General features: G+C 36.8%; 1 protein-coding gene across 19 annotated transcripts in view; it reads right to left on the bottom strand.

Annotated features, from left to right (window-relative positions):
* The window catches only part of COP1 (COP1 E3 ubiquitin ligase), a 264,253-nt gene that overhangs the window by 157,615 nt on the left and 88,860 nt on the right, over positions 1-17,778 (bottom strand). For all 19 annotated transcript variants that reach the window (XM_031658336.1, XM_003893610.5, XM_009194948.4 and 16 more), the window contains one exon: positions 14,194-14,251. In XM_031658336.1, the coding sequence (XP_031514196.1) occupies positions 14,194-14,251 (58 nt within the window). The remainder of the gene's footprint in view (positions 1-14,193; positions 14,252-17,778) is intronic.

Genomic DNA, 17,778 nt, shown 5'->3' with positions numbered 1-17,778 from the left:
TTCCCCCTTACTTTGTTTTGATACATGTTTTCTAATAACCCAATTTGTCTCTTCTTGCCTTTAGGCCCCAAATGGTCACGCAACGGGAGCCTTGGACAATGGCCCCTTTTGCCAGGACCCTCAGATAGGCCTCTCAGGGAGATTTGACTGCCATTTTCCCAAAACAGCACACCCTGTCAGCAGGAAGTAGTTAAGATTAACCTTCCTCCTTATCCTTATCTTTATGACAGTTAGATATACTTCAGAGGAGAAAATGAGAGACACAGTAGGCAGCCAAGGGTCCCCAGGCAAAACCCCTCCTTCAAGCCTAAAACAGCCTGAAGGCTGAAAAACCAGACAGCCTGTCCTGGATGAAGCATACCCTTTCCCAGCTGATTCTTTCTGAATAATGTCCACCTGCACACTGAGAGGATGGGGTGGGACCTCAGAAGTTTGTCATTTGCAGCAGGGAGGAGCCTGGCCTCTCCTGTGCCTGGGTGGTGACCTGGGATTCAATCTGTGAGGCAAGAAACCTGCTAGCAGGATTCTGCCTCACTTTGCTGAGAGTTATTTTTCCCTTTTTCCTTTTCGCCCAATAAATTACATTTTCCTCACCCTTGTATGTGCCTGCAAGCCGAATCTTTCCTGGTCACCTAATGAGAGCCTGGTTTTAGCTGAACTAAGGAGAAAGTTTTGCAACAATATCACTACACACATGAAAAGGAAATGTGGTCTAAGAAATGTACTTGGTTTCTGTCCAAAGTTCTGAAACTGCCATTGCAAAATTACAGCTAAGACAGTGAAAGAGATCTGACCTAACCAAACTATCTTGCTTCTAACCTCCAAGCTGTCCTTATTCATTCCTGGGCATAGACTGAACTAACTTTGGGAAGAACTTACTTTATAGCTTAAAACAAACAGGGAAACAGCCCTTTCCCAAAACAAACCTCCTTCCTCCCTGGGGACTAGACATTCTTTTTAGGACTAACAAATTAGCCACAAGATTAGAAATTAAGGTTTAGGAGTCATGCAGCTGGAGGCTATAAGATTCTGACCCTCCTTAAACTGTTCCTAAGATCGGTGCTTGAGATACTTTGCAGACCCAGCACTTGATGGATCAGCTGGCACCAACCAGATAGATTAACTGGCTCATCTGATCTTGTGGCCCTGGCCCCGGAACTGACTCAGTGGAGTCAATTCCCCATGATTTCATCTCTGACCCCACTAATCAGCACTCTTGACTCACTGGACTTCCCCCACCCACCAAATTATCCTTAAAATCTCTGATCCCCAAATGTTTGGGGAGACTGATTTGACTAATAAAACTCTGATCTTAAGCATAGCTCGCTCTGCGTGAATTACTCTTTCTCTATTGCAATTCCCCCCCCGTCTTGATAAAATGGTTCTGTCTAGGCATTGGAGAAGGAGAACCCACTGGGCAGTTACAGTTCCTCACACACAGTTCCTAAAATCCTTGGAGTTTCCTGAGTGATATGAGCATCTTTTGTTATTCATAGCAAGTTCGTTTTGATTATACCTGAATTTAGTGAAGTGACTTAGGGTGGGACACCTACAAAACCTCAGGATAAGGCTGGTCAAAAGACTACCAAGTAATTAGAGAGCTGGAACTTTTGCACACACGCCAACCTCCAGGAAATGGCTGAGGCCTGGAGATTAAGCTCTATAAAACTCTATAAAGCTCCTGAACAATAAAATTGAATGAGTTTCCAGGTTGGTGAACACATTAAGGTCTAGGAGGATCAGGAGAGCATGCATGCCCAGAGAGGGCATGGAAGCTCTGCAAACCATTCTCCTCCTCCCTGCCTTGGAATATTTGCATTGTGTTTACCAACTAAGCACCCCCAATCTGAAAATCCAAAGTCCAAAATGCCCCAATTAGCATTTCTTTTGAGCATCATATCGCAGTTCAAAAAGTTTCAAATCTTGGAACATTTCAAATTCTGGATTTTTAGATTTCAGATTTCTTATAATTGCACGTAACTCTATAATTATTAAAATCTCAAAATTAAAAGTTTAATTTTAAAATTTACTTTTAAAAACAAAATTTCAGCTTTAAAAAAATGCTTAGAAATAAACTTATGAAAAATATAAGCAAAGCCTAGAGTTAAAATCAGTATCATAAAGATGTCAATTCTTCCTGAGATAACTGATAAGATAAAGGCAGTTCCAATAAAAAATACCAAGAAGCTTTTTTATGAAGCTAGATAAACTGATACTAAAGTTCCTATGAAAAAACAAACAGGAAGAAATATTCTGCAAAACAATGAAAAAGACAAGCTAAGAAAGGGGAAGAAAAGAAATATTAGACATTAAAACATATCATAAAGCCTCTACAATAAAGAAGTGGTAACAATACAGACTTCCCGGAAAAAGACCAGCAGATAGATGAACTTCTTAAAACAGGGCTGGGGCACATGGCTAGCCATTTGGATGGATGACATTAAATCCACATTTCAAAACATACACTAGAATAAACTCCTAACAGATTGAGAATTTAAATGTAAAAAAATAAAGATGAGACAAGTATTTTAAGGAAGAATGGGTTTCTCTACATCCTGGTCGTAGGGAGAAGCTTTTAATTATGATTCAAAGATCTAGATGTAATTTTTAAAAACTGATAATTTTAACTAAAAACTTTTGAATGGTTAAAAAAAAAAACAAACACAAAATAGGAAGAAACTATAGGCAACACAGGTCATAGGTAACAGACTAGTATTCCTAATATAACAAAGTCTTATAAATTGAACCAAAAAAGTCAAGCACCTAATAGAAGAAAACGGTCTGTCAGCTAAAGATACGAGTATGCTACTCACTAATAAGTATATTAGTATACCAGTAAACATATGAAAACACAGTCAATCTCAGTCATAATTAAAGAAACACAAAACTATTTTAAGATACATTTCTCACCTACTATACTGGCAAAAAATAAAAACTATGAAAAGTCATTATATTAGAGATGCTGTGGGGAAAACAGACATATTTACAAGTTGTTGGTGAAGACACAAACTGCTTTTGGGGGGTGGTTTATTTGGTACTATCCATCCATACCTTTGACCCAGCAATCCCACTTCTAGGTATTTACACTGAAGGTATACCTCCAATAATATGAAAATACACAGGCACAACTTAGTCACTGCTGTACTGGCTGTAATTTCAAAATAATGGAAACTACCTACTTGTTACTATATAACAAAGTGATTAAATAAATTATGATATAACCACATGAAGAAGTTTCATGCAGCTGTAAAAAAGAATGAGGAGGACTTCTATGAACTTCTATAGAATTACTTTCCTCAGAAATTGTTAAACAAAGCAAAGTACAGAAAAAGATTACTAGAAAGCTACCCTTTGTGAAAGACAGCAAAAATAAGAAAATGTGCATATGTATCTGCAAATCTGACTAATAAAACTGGTGAACTATAGAGGGTAAAGTAGAAATGGAGTGGAAAAGATGGAGGTAGGGAAATTGGTAGAAGGGCTGAAAGGGTAGCAGTTATTGATTGTAACTTTTTATACAGCTCTGATTTTTAGAATCAGGTTAATATTTTACATATTCAAAAAGGATATATATAATAAGGATGGAAAGTGGGGTAAAATACAAATAGAAGTAAATGAAACTATTTTAAAGAAATGTCACAACTAAAATGAAGAAAATTAAACAAATCTAAATAACCTTTGAATATACTATATTTTCAGTATATATTATCAGGCTAAAGACAAACGGAATTTCAAAGAAATATCTCTAGTTAGATTTGTTTTCTCAGCAATTTTCATGCTACCTTTTGTATATATATTTTAAGACTATGCAAATAAGTAAATGTATTTTGATCATGAAAGTTAGGTTTCCACCAGAAGAGGAAATTATAAATATAGAAAGGACAAATGCTAAAATGAACCCTAGATATGCTAGAATAGCATGGATTGACCTCAGCTTGTACGGACTGACCACCTAGTTATCTCCAGAGCTACTGACCCTTGCCTACACTATAGAATACATTAACTAAAGATAAATAATTTTCTGTAATCATGAGTCAGTGAGTTGTTTTGGAGCAGAACGCATCAGTTGGTCAGCATTGTTTAGTAATAATAATTGAATTCACGATTTGCATGATTTGTACCTGGTTTCAGTAGTGTCTGTTAAAGCTGGTTACATAACCAAAAGAACACATCTAAGTGACTGAAACCACCTTTGCAAAATTATGACTAAGACAGTGAAAGAGATTTAACCTAACTGACTCCATCTTGCTTCCTCCAAGTTGTCCTTGTTCATTACTGGGCACAGGCTTAACTAACTTTGGGAGGAACTTAGTTTATAGGTTTGTTGTCTTTTGTTTTGTTTTGTTTTTTTTGAGACAGAGTCTTGCTCTGCTGCCCAGGCTGGACTGCAGTGGCACGAGCTTAGCTCACTGCAGCCTCTGCCTTATGGGTTCAAGTGATTCTCCTGCCTCAGCATCCTGAGTGGCTGAGATTACAGGCACACATCACCACATCCTGCTAATTTTTGTATTTTTTGTAGAGATGAGGTTTCTCCATGTTGGCCAGGCTGGTCTTGAACTCCTGACTTCAGGTAATCCATCCACCTTGACCTCCCAAAGTGCTGGGATTACAGGTGTAAGCATTGCACCTAGCCAATTTACAGGTTACAGTTTAAAACAAAGACCATAACAGCACTTTCCCCAAAACAAACCTCCTTCTTGCTGGCGACTAGACAACTAACACTGGCCACAAGATTAGAAATCATGGTTTAGAAGTTACGCAGCTGGAGGCTACAAGATTCTGACCTTCCCTAAATTGCTCTTAAGATCAGTGCTTGAGATACTTTGCAGACCCTGCACTTGATGGATCAGCTGGCACTACCCAGATTGATTAACTGGCCCATCTGATCTTGTACCCCCCACCCAGAACTGGCCCAGTGCAAGAGGACAACTTCAATTCCCTATGATATCATCTCCTATCTAACCAATCAGGCATTTCTGGCTCACTGGCTTCCCCCAACCCACTAAGTTGTCCTTAAAAATTCTTATCCCCAAACGCTCGGGGAGACTGATTAGAGTACCAGCACAGCTGGCTCTGTGTGAATTACACTTTATCACAATTCCTGTCTTGATAAATTGACTCTGTCTAGGCAGTAGGCAAGGTGAATCCACTGAGTGGTTACATGACTAGCTCAACATCAGAGACTCCAACCAAAAGCAGACTTTGGATCTCCTGGTACTCAGGTGCTTCAAACCCAAGCCAGTAGTGATTCTAAATCTGGTAACAAAGCAATTCCTGTGCAACCTAGCAGTGGAAGGACAAAGAATATTGTGACTGAATTTTCTGGATCCCTTTCAATAAATACACTATTGCTGCTAGGCTGTTCTGTATATCCATTGCCTGTAATCACACTGTTACAGAAATATAAACTGTTTGATTCCTGGGAGTCCTTCAGTAATCAAACACAGTGATTAATATGCAATTAATGCTTATATATTATGGTTGTAAATATATAACAATATATATTAATACATACAAATACATATATTTCCTAGCTCTGTCCACTGAGAAAGCTTGCAAGCAATGATAGTCCAAGAACAATGAGCGTACTTAAGATTTTTGGTTTTAAAATATATTTCTCCACTAAAAGAAAAGAGGTTTCTTGGATACAAGACTGATTCCAGGACTGGGGCAATGCCAGTATGGAATGAAGCTGGAACATTATTGTCTAAGAAAGTACTTATAAAGAATGACAGAAATATGTCAAAAGGATACAGAAGTCAGTCTGAAGGAGCTCCAACTAGCCAAATATAAGATGACTTGAGTTTCAAAATTAATAACAGGATATATATATTAATGACCCAGGATTCCACAATGATATAAACAAGCAGAAGGACTAACTAATAAATGTGGAAGATATAAAAACTCAGAAAATCATCATTTGGACAACTAACATATCAATGATTATTATTATAAGTAAGATATAATAATAAAGGCTCAAAGGGAAGAATATGGTAACTTTACAGCAGTGAAATCTGGCAGCCACCATCTTAATCAAGTGATCAAAGTTAACATCACCAGCACTGAGACAAATAGATATCATATGCCTCCAGATATGACAAACTAAGGATGACAAAATAGGACTACTATAGTATTCCTGATGAAAATAGATAATCTGAATCTTAGGCATAAGAAAACACAAGACAAATTCAAACTGAGGAACATCCTATAAAATAAATAATTTATACTCTTCAAAAATGTTGATGTCATAAACTGAAAAACTGTACCAATTTAGAGGAGATTAAAGAGACATGACAAATAAATGCAACAAGTCATTCAGAATGGTCCTGGACTAGAATTTTTTTTTCTATAAAGGACATTAGTGAATACATTGCTGAAATTTAAATTGTAAAGAATTTAAAATTAAAAATTTAAAGTTTTCTCGGATATATCAATATTAATTTTCTAATTTTGCTAATTGTTCTATGGTTTTATAACAACTCTGAAGCAAAATCAATAGGCAATTACAAAAGTTCAGAAATATAACTCTATAAAGTTCATACATTTCTGGCTTCACTTACATTATATTGTTAGCGTTTTTTTCCATTCAATTTCAACTACTAAATAGTATTTTTAAGAGCAGTAAAGTAATCCATCCTATAGTTGAGCACTATTTCTGCAACTACTATGGCTAGGTATGTTTATTTTTCCAGAATTTTCACACACATATGATTAATACCAGTATATAATCTTTACATAGTACTTAGAATCACTCCTTAAAATAAATTTCTTTGTGTATAATTTGCAAATCAAACTATTTTAGCATTGATCATATGTATATACTGCCAAATTATCTTCCTGGAAGACTATCAACTCATTACCACTCTCCCTTCCTCCACCTACCCTTCCCCAATAGGCACATGCTCGAGCACATACACTCATTGCAAGTAAGAGTATTTCCCATTTTGGAACATCCCTTTGATTTTACCCATAACTATCAGATGATTTCTTTGGTACCTTGTATTATTCTATATTTTGCTTTTATTTATTTGCAAAATTAAGTATTATTTCATGTAAGCTGAATGTGTGAATTTTTGTCTTTTAAAAATATTGACATCCTGCACCATCTTCTTACCCTATTTGGAGCTTTTATTAAAAAGATAAAATTGGCCAGGCACGGTGGCTCACGCCTGTAATCCTAGCACTTCGAGAGGCCAAGGCAGGCAGATCATGAAGACAAGAGATCGAGACCATCCTGTTCAACATGGTGAAATCCTGTCTCTACTAAAAATACAAAAATTAGCTGGGTGTGGTGGTGCGCACCTGTAGTCTCAGCTACTCGGGAGGCTGAGGCTGGAGAATTGCTTAAACCTGGGAGGTGAAGGCTGCAGTGAGCTGAGATCACACCACCGCACTCCAGCCTGGCAACAGAGTGAGACTCTGTCTCCAACAAAAAAAAAAAAAAAAAAAATTATCAAAGCTTTTAATATTTTGAAGCAATTAAGCCATTTACTTGCCCTAATTATGACACCTTTCCCAATTTGGGTTTAAATTTTGTTTGTGGTGCTTTCTTATATGTAGGGTAGATTTCTTTCTTAATTTCTATAGTTTTACTGTTGTTAAAACTGTTGTTTAGCTGATCTGAACTCTTTCAGTAAGTGAAAACAAGCTAAATTTCCTTCAAAGAGTTTCCCATTTGTCCCAACACCATGCATTTAGTCTCTCCTTTCACCACGGATCTACATGACCACCTTTATCACAGACTAAATTATTACTTTTAGGTAGATTTTAAATTTTTATTCTGCTTCTTTTGTTACAGCAGTCTTAGAGTACATTTTAATAGTTGATGAGGTAAATTCATCATTAACCTCTGAATAATTCATTCTACTAATGAACTTTAATGTTAATTGGCCATATTCTACACACCCTTAAAAAAAACTACTGGGATTTATTTTAAATTGGAATCTAACTAAATTAGTAATTATGGTTACTGGTCTATACAAATTGTTCTAAAATTGATCTGAACTATTTTAATGTTTTATAATCTTTAAAATTACATTTCATTAAGAATGTGGTTTTGATTAGTATGCATCAACACTGTCTTATTTTAATGTACTCAGTATCATAATAGCTAATTTCAACTTACGTTGTATATGGGCTTTTTTTTGGTCTTTCTATATTTATCATCTAGTGATAATGTAGGCTCTTGGGTAAATAATAAGCTCATTTATTTTCATTCTTATCTAAAAATGAAAGCATTCAAGACTACGAATGTTTAGTACAATTCTGACCACATTCCAGAAATTTTTGATAAATAATATTTCCACTAGCAGTATTTTTTGAATGTACTGATTTTCGAACACACAGGTACTCAGAGGAGTCTTCATTTACTCTTTTATAGACTGTCTCTGTTTGTTCTCTTGTCCTCAGAGCCTCGTAAATATCAGGTACGTTTAAGACAAATAACAAAAAACAAAAAACTGACAACAACAACAAAACCCCCAAAACCTGCTGCTTGAGTAAACTGAGTATTTAAAAGCAAAGACTCTGAAGCCACAACGTCTGGGTTTATATCTCAGCTCCCTCCTCTTACTAGCTATATTAACTGAGTCAACCTCCATAACCTCTCTGTGTACCAGTTTCCTTTTCAATAAAAAATAATAATAGTATTTACCAGCAGGGTACAGAGGCTCACATCTGCAATCCCAGCACTTTGGGAGGCTGAGGCAGGCAGATCATGAGATCAAGAGATCGAGACCATCCTGGCCAACATGGTGAAACCTCGTCTCTATTAAAAATACAAAAATTAGCTGGGTGTGGTGGTGTGTGTCTGTAGTCCCAGCTACTCAGGAGGCTGAGGCAGGAGAATCACCTGAACCCAGCAGGCGGAGGTTGCAGTAAGCCAAGATGGTGCCACTGCACTCCAGCCTGGGCAACAGAGCGAGACCTCGCCTCAAAAAATAAAAATAATAATAATAATAGTAGTATTTCTCTCACAGAGTAGTTCTGAAAGTTAGTTAATACATATGAATAGTTCAAACACTGTCTATGAAAAGTAACTGCAAAATACATGCTACCTAATTATTATTATTTTTTTTTCAGATGGAGTCTTGCTCTGTCGCCAGGCTGGAGTGCAATGGTGCAATCTTGGCTCACTACAACCACTACCTCCCGGGTTGAAGGAATTTTGCTGCCTCACCCTCCCAAGTAGCTGGGACTACAGGCGTGCACCACCATGCCCAGCTAATTTTTTTGTATTTTTAGTAGAGACAGGGTTTCACCATTTTGGCCTGGATGGTTTCGATCTCTTGACCTCGCGATCCACCTGCCCTGGCCTCCCAAAGTGCTGGGATTACAGGCGTGAGCCGCCACGCCCAGCCCCTAATTATTTAATTTCTAACAGATTTTGCTTTACATAAATTCCAATCCTTCGTGATACAAAGTTTTACTACTTTTGGAAAATATACCTTTTATTTACGTGGAAACACTGTCCTATTTTATTCATACTTTTGGAGTTTTTTTTAGTTTTACAGTATTCTTTAGTTTGGATTTGCCAGGCTTATACTCGACTATCCACTATTTCAATTGTTCTTGTGTCAATTTATTTTAGGTCTAGCTATTATTTGGAGCACAGCTAGAAATGAAGGGTAAGGCCTTCAGTGCAATGTATCATGTCAGCTCCATCTCAACACTAGTATGGTTTCCTCCTCAAAAACTACCCAGTCCTCTAACAGATGCTAAGAATTCTCCTAGGAGACTTGTCATTTAATCCTTAAGCATGCATTTACCATGCATATAGTGACTCACAGATTAGGCAGCTCTTACTCCGTATTTTCTCTTTTAATCATCTATAAATTCTTCTAAGTTTTGGGTGTGAGGAGAGCAATATAGCAATAGGATTTCTTGCGGGAGGGGATGAGACGATATTAACACACTGTCTCGGAGTACTATCTCAAACCAAAAGTCTCCTTCACCACATAAAAGTAAGTGCTACTCCAAAATATTTCAAAAAAAAGATTCTGATTGTTTTTCTTTTTCCTCTAGATTCAATTTCTTTTTAGAAAAGTTGCTATATCATGGTTGTGCATATCTGTGGGGGGTACATGTATTATTTCGATAGACAAATACAATGTAATAATCAATTAGGGTAACTGGGATTTCTATATTCTCAAACATTTATCATTTCTTGTGTTGGAAACACTGCAATTCTTTTCTAGCTATTCTGAAATATACAATAAAGTATTAACTATAACTTCCCTACTGTATTATCAAATACTAGAACTCATTCACCCAAAACTTACTATATTTTTGTACCCACTAAGCAACTTCTCTCCATCCCCACCCCCATACCTTTCCCTTCTCTGCCTACTATCTCCATTCCACACTCTGCCTCCATGAGATCCACTTTTTTTTGCTCCCATTTAAGACTGACAATATGTGATGTTTGATTGTCTTTTGGTTCCTGGCTCATTTCACTTAATTTAATGATCTCCAGTTCCATCCATGTTGTTGCAAATGACAAGATTTCATTCTTTTTTATGGCTGAATAATATTCCAATGTGTATATACACCACATTTTTTTATCCTTTCATCTGTTGATGGACACCTACAGGTTGATTCCAAATATTGAGTATTGTGAATAGTGCTGCAATAAACATGGGAGTGCAGATATCTCTTCAATATACCGATTTCCTTTCTTTTGGATATATACCCAGCAGTGGGGTTGCTGGAACATATGACAGTTGTATTTTTAGTTTTCTGAGGAACCTCCATACTCTTTTTCATAACGGCTGTACTACTTCACATTCTCAACAGTATAGGGGCATTCACTCTTTCTCCATGTCCTTTCTAACATTTGTTACTTCTATCTTTTTGATAATGCCATTCTAACTGTGGTGAGACGATATCTCATTGTGGTTTTGACTTTCACTTTCCTGATGGTTAATGATAAGTATTTTTTCATATACCTATTGACCACTCGTATACCTTCTTTTGAAAATGTCTATTTAGAGTTTTTGTCAATTTTTAAATTGGATTATTTTTTGTAGTCAAATTGTTTGATTCCATTATATATTCTGGTTATTAATCCCTCGTCAGATGGGTAATCTGCAAACATTTTCTCACATTCTGAAGGCTGTATTCAGATTCAATTTCTACTGTTTTCTAGCTCATAGGATTTGCTAGAATTTCCAAAACAATGTTAATATAAAAGGTAACTGTGGAAACCTCTTCTTGTTCCCCTATATAGAGTTTGGTCAACGTCCTCCAGCCAAAAACCAATTAAAAAAACACCTGTAGTTAAACAAGTTTTATTTATTGCTAGTTGCAATAAATATGAATAAGTGAGAGATGGCTCAGTAAGGCACTTGTTAAATAATTTGTGGGAGGGTTCAAGAAAGTGGGGCTTCACTGTGGATTAGATACTGTCAAATGGGAATGATTCTATAATTCAGTAACTTATGTAATGACAAATCTTATTTAGGAGCACAGAAGCCTACAGGGAAGCTACAGTTTTAACTGGTAAAGAAGCAGAAATCACTCACATTGGTTAGGGTAGGTTTGTTTTTATTTTCCTATAGTTTGCACAGTGACTTTGTTTTTTAAATGTGGCTAGACAACTTTATGGAGTGATCTTGCTTTTTGTTTTGCTTCAGCAGTCAGAGAGAGTAGCCTTGTCTGATGTTGATGTTCTACGAAATTATGTTCAGAAGGAGAACATAAATGGCTAGTTATAAATGCTAAGCCAGTTTCCAGATACAGGGACTGCTATTCTCTCTCAAGTTCCTAGAGTATATTTCAATTTAAGGCTTTAAATTTTATCCTAATGTATTCCATTATGTTGTAAAAAAATAATTGAATCTGGTATTCTCATGGCTGTTCAGAAACAGACACAAACTAATCTGCAAACTCACTATAAAAAAGAATAGGCCAAATGTATGTATTGTACATGAACGTAATACGGGATGATGTACAGAGTAGTCACGTAAGCTAATCATAAAAGTAACGAGGTAGTCGTCCAAGTTTGGAGACAAGTAAAACAGAAGTGATATAATCCAAAAGGATTTACTATTCACTTAGATAAAAATAGGTATAATATTTTTTAAAATGAAGTGAATATACAAATAAATGTTCATTAAAAAATACTTCACTGTTTTTTGTTTAACTATAAAGGATATTAGGGTAATTCTTTTTTTTGGGGGGTGGGATGGGGTGGCGGGGAGACAGGGTCTGACTCTGTCACCCAGGCTGGAGTATACTGGCATGATCTCAGCTCACTGTAACCACGGCCTCCTGGGTTCAAGGTATCCTCCCACCTTAGCCTCCTGAGTAGCTGAAACCACAAGCACATGCCACCATGCCCAACTAAATTTTTTTATTTTTTGTAGAGGCAGGGTCTCACCATGTTGCCCAGGCAATATTAGGGTAATTCTTAAACTCTGAAAATCTAGAATTTAGAAATAATATTGTATCGATATTAACTGCCTGAATTTTAAAGTTATATTGTGATTACATAAGACAATATCCTTGTTCCTAAGGAAATACATGCTGAAGTATTTAAGGGTAAAGAAACATATGTGTGTACCTTACTCAAACAATCCAGAAAAGAAATTATATGAATATATATGTAAAAGAAAGGCTGAATGAGAATGATAAAACAAAGGTGATAAAATGTTAAGTGTTTAGACAATCTGGATACAAACTATAAAGGAATTCTTTGTAGTATTTTTGTAATGTTTCTCTAAGTCAAAACTTATTTCAATATAAAAAGTTTAAAAACACAGCCGGGAGCAGGGCTCATTACTGTAATCCCAGCACTCTGGGAGGCCGAGGTGGGCAGATCACCTGAGATCAGGAGTTTGAGACCCACCTGGCCAACATGGTGAAACCCCCGTCTCTACTAAAAATACAAAAATTAGCCGGACGCAGTGGTGCACGCCTGTAGTCCCAGCCACTCGGGAGGCTGAAGCTGGAGAATTGCTTGAACCCGGAAGGCAGAGGTTGCAGTGAGCCAAGATCATACCACTGCACTCCAGTCTGGGTGACAGAGCAGGACTCCATCTCAAAAATAAAAATTAAAAATGCCTGGGCGCACTGGCTCACGCTTATAATCCCAGCACTTGGAGAAGTCAAGAAGGGAGGATCACAAGGTCAAGAGATAGAGACCATCCTGGCCAACATGGTGAAACCCCGTCTCTACTAAAACTACAAAAAATCAGCTGGGTGTGGTGGCACATGCCTGTAGTCCCAGCTACTCGGGAGGCTGAGGCAGGAAAATCGCCTGAACCCGGGAGGTGGAGGTTGCAGTGAGCCGAGATGGTGCCACTGCACTCCAGCCCGGATTCAGAGCAAGACTCTGTCTCAAAAATATAAAATAAAATATAAAAATAAAAAGTTAAAAAAAGCATATTAGGCCTCAAAAATAACCTTGACAGATATCAGTATCTCCAAGTCAAAGATGAAGAGAGTAAAGTTCAAAATAATCATACAACTAATTAAAAGAGGTAAAGCTGATACCTATTTTACTCAAGACTATAGTCTTTATTCCATGGAAAAGGTGTAAGTTTCAACATAGTGAAGCATAATTCAATGACAGATTTATAATTTTCATATCTCTAAGATAAACTATGTCCTTATTATGCATTTTTTTTTCCTAAAGTATTTCCTTCCTCTCAGGTTCTGAAATTAAGTTTTAAAAAAATGCCAGGGATAGTGGCTTACACCTGCAATCCTACCACTCTGGGAGGGTGAGGCAGACAGATCGCTTGAGTCCAGGAGTTTGAGACCAGTCTGGACAACATGGTGAAATCCCATCTCTACAATAAGTACAAAAATTAGCTGGGCATGGTGGTGCACTCCCATAGACCCAGTTACTTGAGAGGCTGAGGTAGGAGGATTGCTTGAGCCTAGGAGGTCAAGGCTACAGCATTCCAACCTGCGTGACAGAGTGTCTCAAAAAACCAAAAACAAAGCAAAACCCTTTAGATTTGTTCCATCACAATTTGGTGAAGAAAATAAATTTAAGTTAGTATCATTGAAAAAGCAAATATTAATATTTGATTCTGCCATTATGCATAAGAGCTATTCAAGTGCTAATCAACAGCATTGCATTCAAAATGGTTGTCTTTGTGACAGGACACTTTAGTAAACTAATCTATGACTTTATAACTCAGACAATTATACTTGTGGTATCATTAAAACAAAGATATTGTTTACCTGAGAACTGCCACTGAAACCTGGAGGTTGGCTGTATTCTGTGGAATCAATAATACTACTGCAAAATGAAGAGAGAAAAATGTGATTTCAGTATTTACATAATTTTAACAACTGAAAAACTAAATCTAAAGTATATCATACATAAGCCCAGTATTTCTAATTTCTAAGCAAAGAAAACATTTACTGCCAATCATTAAAGATCAAATAGACTACCCACGACATATCAGCAAATATTTAAGCAATTTACCACTTCAATTCACCACCTCAAACACATAAACCAAGAAATAATGTCAACAGGGGATAATCACAAGGCAGGTGTCTATATAAATTTACTTGTTTATATTTCATTTTCAGATAGGTTAATCAGGTTTGGGGAACTCTACGGAAAAGAAAATTTACACTATTGGGAAAAGAGCACAAGCATGCAATCAAAGTCTATGGTTAACAGACCCTGCTATGCCATTAAAAAGCTATGTGTTCTTGGACAGTTACCTTATAATCAATCACTCAAGATTCCTCATTTATAAAAACGAGGTGATGAAGGCTAGCTATTTATATATTATCTCGAGTCCCTCCCAGCTTCAAAATATTATAATCAAACCTCATGTGAAAAACAGAACTATCAAAAGAATAAAATAAATGGTAAAATAACAATAATCTCGCCTTTGTAACCCAAAACCAATATACTAGCTTCTTCTGCTCTGGTCAAACATAATATGCTTTCTCCACTGGTTCTTTTTATGTGATTATATCCTCTATACATTCTATCTAACCCTAAAAAAACATCCAGAAGCGTAGACTATCTTTTACTTCCTCTATCTTGGCATTTCTATCTTACCATTTCATCATTCCTATCTCCCTCCCATCTTTAAATAAGCCCTACATAAAAAACTATCAACAACTGAAAATCACATGACATATATACCAACTGTATACATTACGATTTACTTTTTGTAAATTCTTTTTCTCTATTTCTACTATAAACATGTTTAGTCCAGGCACGGTCACTCATGCCTGTTATCTCAGCACTTTGGGTGGCCAAGGTGGGCGGATCACCTGGGGTCAGGTGTTCAAGACCAGCCTGACCAACATGGTGAAACCCTATCTCTATTAAAAATAAAAAAATTAGCTGGGTGTGGTGGCACGCTCCGGCACGCTCCTGTAATCCCAGCTACTTGGGAGGCTGAGGCAGTAGAATCACATGAACTTGGGAGATGGAGATTGCAGTGAGCTGAGATCACACCACTGCACTCCAGCCTGGGTGACAGGGCGAGACTCTATCTCAAAAAACAAACAACAACAACAACAAAAAAATTATATTCTACCCTATAAAATTTAAGAAATTGAGATTACTAATTAGAATGGTTCTATATGCAAATATACAAAATGATTAATTACTTAGTACTGAAAGAACCTCAAAGGTTAAAGCATGGGAGGTATTCTTAGAAGTACACAGTTTGGATTTTACCCATAGAAGTGAATAGCCTGACTCTGGGCAAGAGGTTAATCTTACTTGAGTTCTAGCTTCTCCATCTACTAAATGATGAAGACATATCAGAGAAGTTTGAGATTTAAATAAGATAATGCATGTAAAGTTCACAGTATGATGCCAAAATACAGTAAATATTCAATAAATTTTAGTTTCTTTTATTAACAAGATTAGTAACATAAAACTTCACATTTTCAAAAATAAATCATATGAATCTGCCTACACAGAAGTCTTCTTTTTTTTAAAGGCATAGTTAATGGGTACAAACACAAAATTACATGAAAGAAATAAGTTCTAAGGTTTGACAGCAGACTAAGGTGACTATAGTTAGCAACAATATATTGTATATTTCAAAATAGCTAGAAGAGGCCAGGCACGGTGGCTCATGCTTATAATCCTAGGACTTTGGGAGGCCAAGGTGGGAGGGTCACTGGAGCCCAGGAGTTCAAGACCAGCCCGGAAAACATAGTGAGACCCTGTTTTCTACATATAATTAACTGTGTGTGGTGGTGCATGCCTGGGGTTCCAGCCACTCAGGAGGGTGGGGTGGGAAGATCACTTAATCTCAAATGGTCAAGGCTACAATGAACTGTGATCGCATCGCTGCATTCCAGCCTGGGCAAGAGAGAGGCCCCGTCTAAAACAAAAACAAAAACAAAAGCAAAAACAAAAAAACCCAAAACCAAAACCAAAATAGCCAGAAGAAATGATAAATGCCCAAGGTGATGGGATAACTCCCAAATACTCTGACTTGATCATTACACATTCTATGCATGTAAAAAATATCACAGGTATCCCCATAGACATGTACAAAATACTATGTATCAATGAAAAAATAAAGTTAGAGAGTGCCAAAAAATACAGCACATTTAAAAAAAAAAAAACACCTTAATTGTGTTAACAGTTCCTATAGCAAAACTGAATTATAAAAGAGCCTTTAAAGAACTTAACCATATAAAGAATTCAAATGTTCTTCTCATGAGTTTATTTAGATAAAATGTAACCGTTGCTTGCCTTTCCTATAGAGTCACACACTGGTATGACAAGACTGCATGCTATTTTCAGTTTACTGCATCCAGAGACTAATAGGACTGAAAGTGAGGTAATGCAATGCATTAAAAATCTCTGTTCTTCCTACTAATGAAACTCAATCCCCTAGCATTTGTATAACATTAATAAAAATCATGTAGCTGCATATTTAGAGGCCTATAGAACAGAACATTTCCAGCTATACATTTTTATGGATTTATGATTCAGAATTTTGTGACTGCAAGCCAAAAAAATGAATACTGATATCTCAGTGTATACAGTGACATAATTCTACATTTCATATATGTTAAAAAATACTCATCAGTTTATTGCAGATAAAACTAAGAATTAAAATAGTATCTTATTAATGATTACAGAATATGAAACGTATTTTCTAGCAGTTCTTAATTTAATTCACTAAGAAAAAGGTATAATACAGACTGCAACAGAAAAATTTGAATAATAAAACCCATTAATTCTGCTTAATATATATCATACATTCATACATTCATACACATACACACACACACAGAGAAAAGAATATAGCCGGGCGCAGTGGCTCACGCCCATAATCTCAGCACTTTGGGAGGCTGAGGTGGGCAGATCACAAGGTCAGGAGATCGAGACCACCCTCACTAACATGGTGAAACCCCGTCTCTACTAAAAATACAAAGAATTAGCCGGGCGTGGTAGCGGGTGCCTGTAGTCCCACCTACTCGGGAGGCTGAGGCAGGAGAATGGCATGAACCCGGGAGGTGGAGCCTGCAGTGAGCAGAGATCACGCCACTGCACTCCAGCCTGGGCAACAGAGCAAGACACCGTTTCAAAAAAAAAAAAAGAATATTAGAAAGCACTGACACGGCTGGGTCCCTCTCGACTCTGGTGCTGTACTACTACTTTAACTCTTGATTCATCTGCAGTCACTAGATGGCAATAACAATATCAACAGTACCAATTACTGAGGGTTTACTATGCACTAACCTAAATAAACTTCACAGCTCTAATGTAGATAATACTATTATCATTCTCATTTCTCAAGTGAGAAAACTCGAGCACTGAGAGATTAT

This window comes from Papio anubis, chromosome 1 (assembly GCF_008728515.1).
Source record: "Papio anubis isolate 15944 chromosome 1, Panubis1.0, whole genome shotgun sequence".
NCBI lineage: Eukaryota > Metazoa > Chordata > Mammalia > Primates > Cercopithecidae > Papio > Papio anubis.
This window is presented reverse-complemented; position numbering and strand designations above follow the sequence as displayed.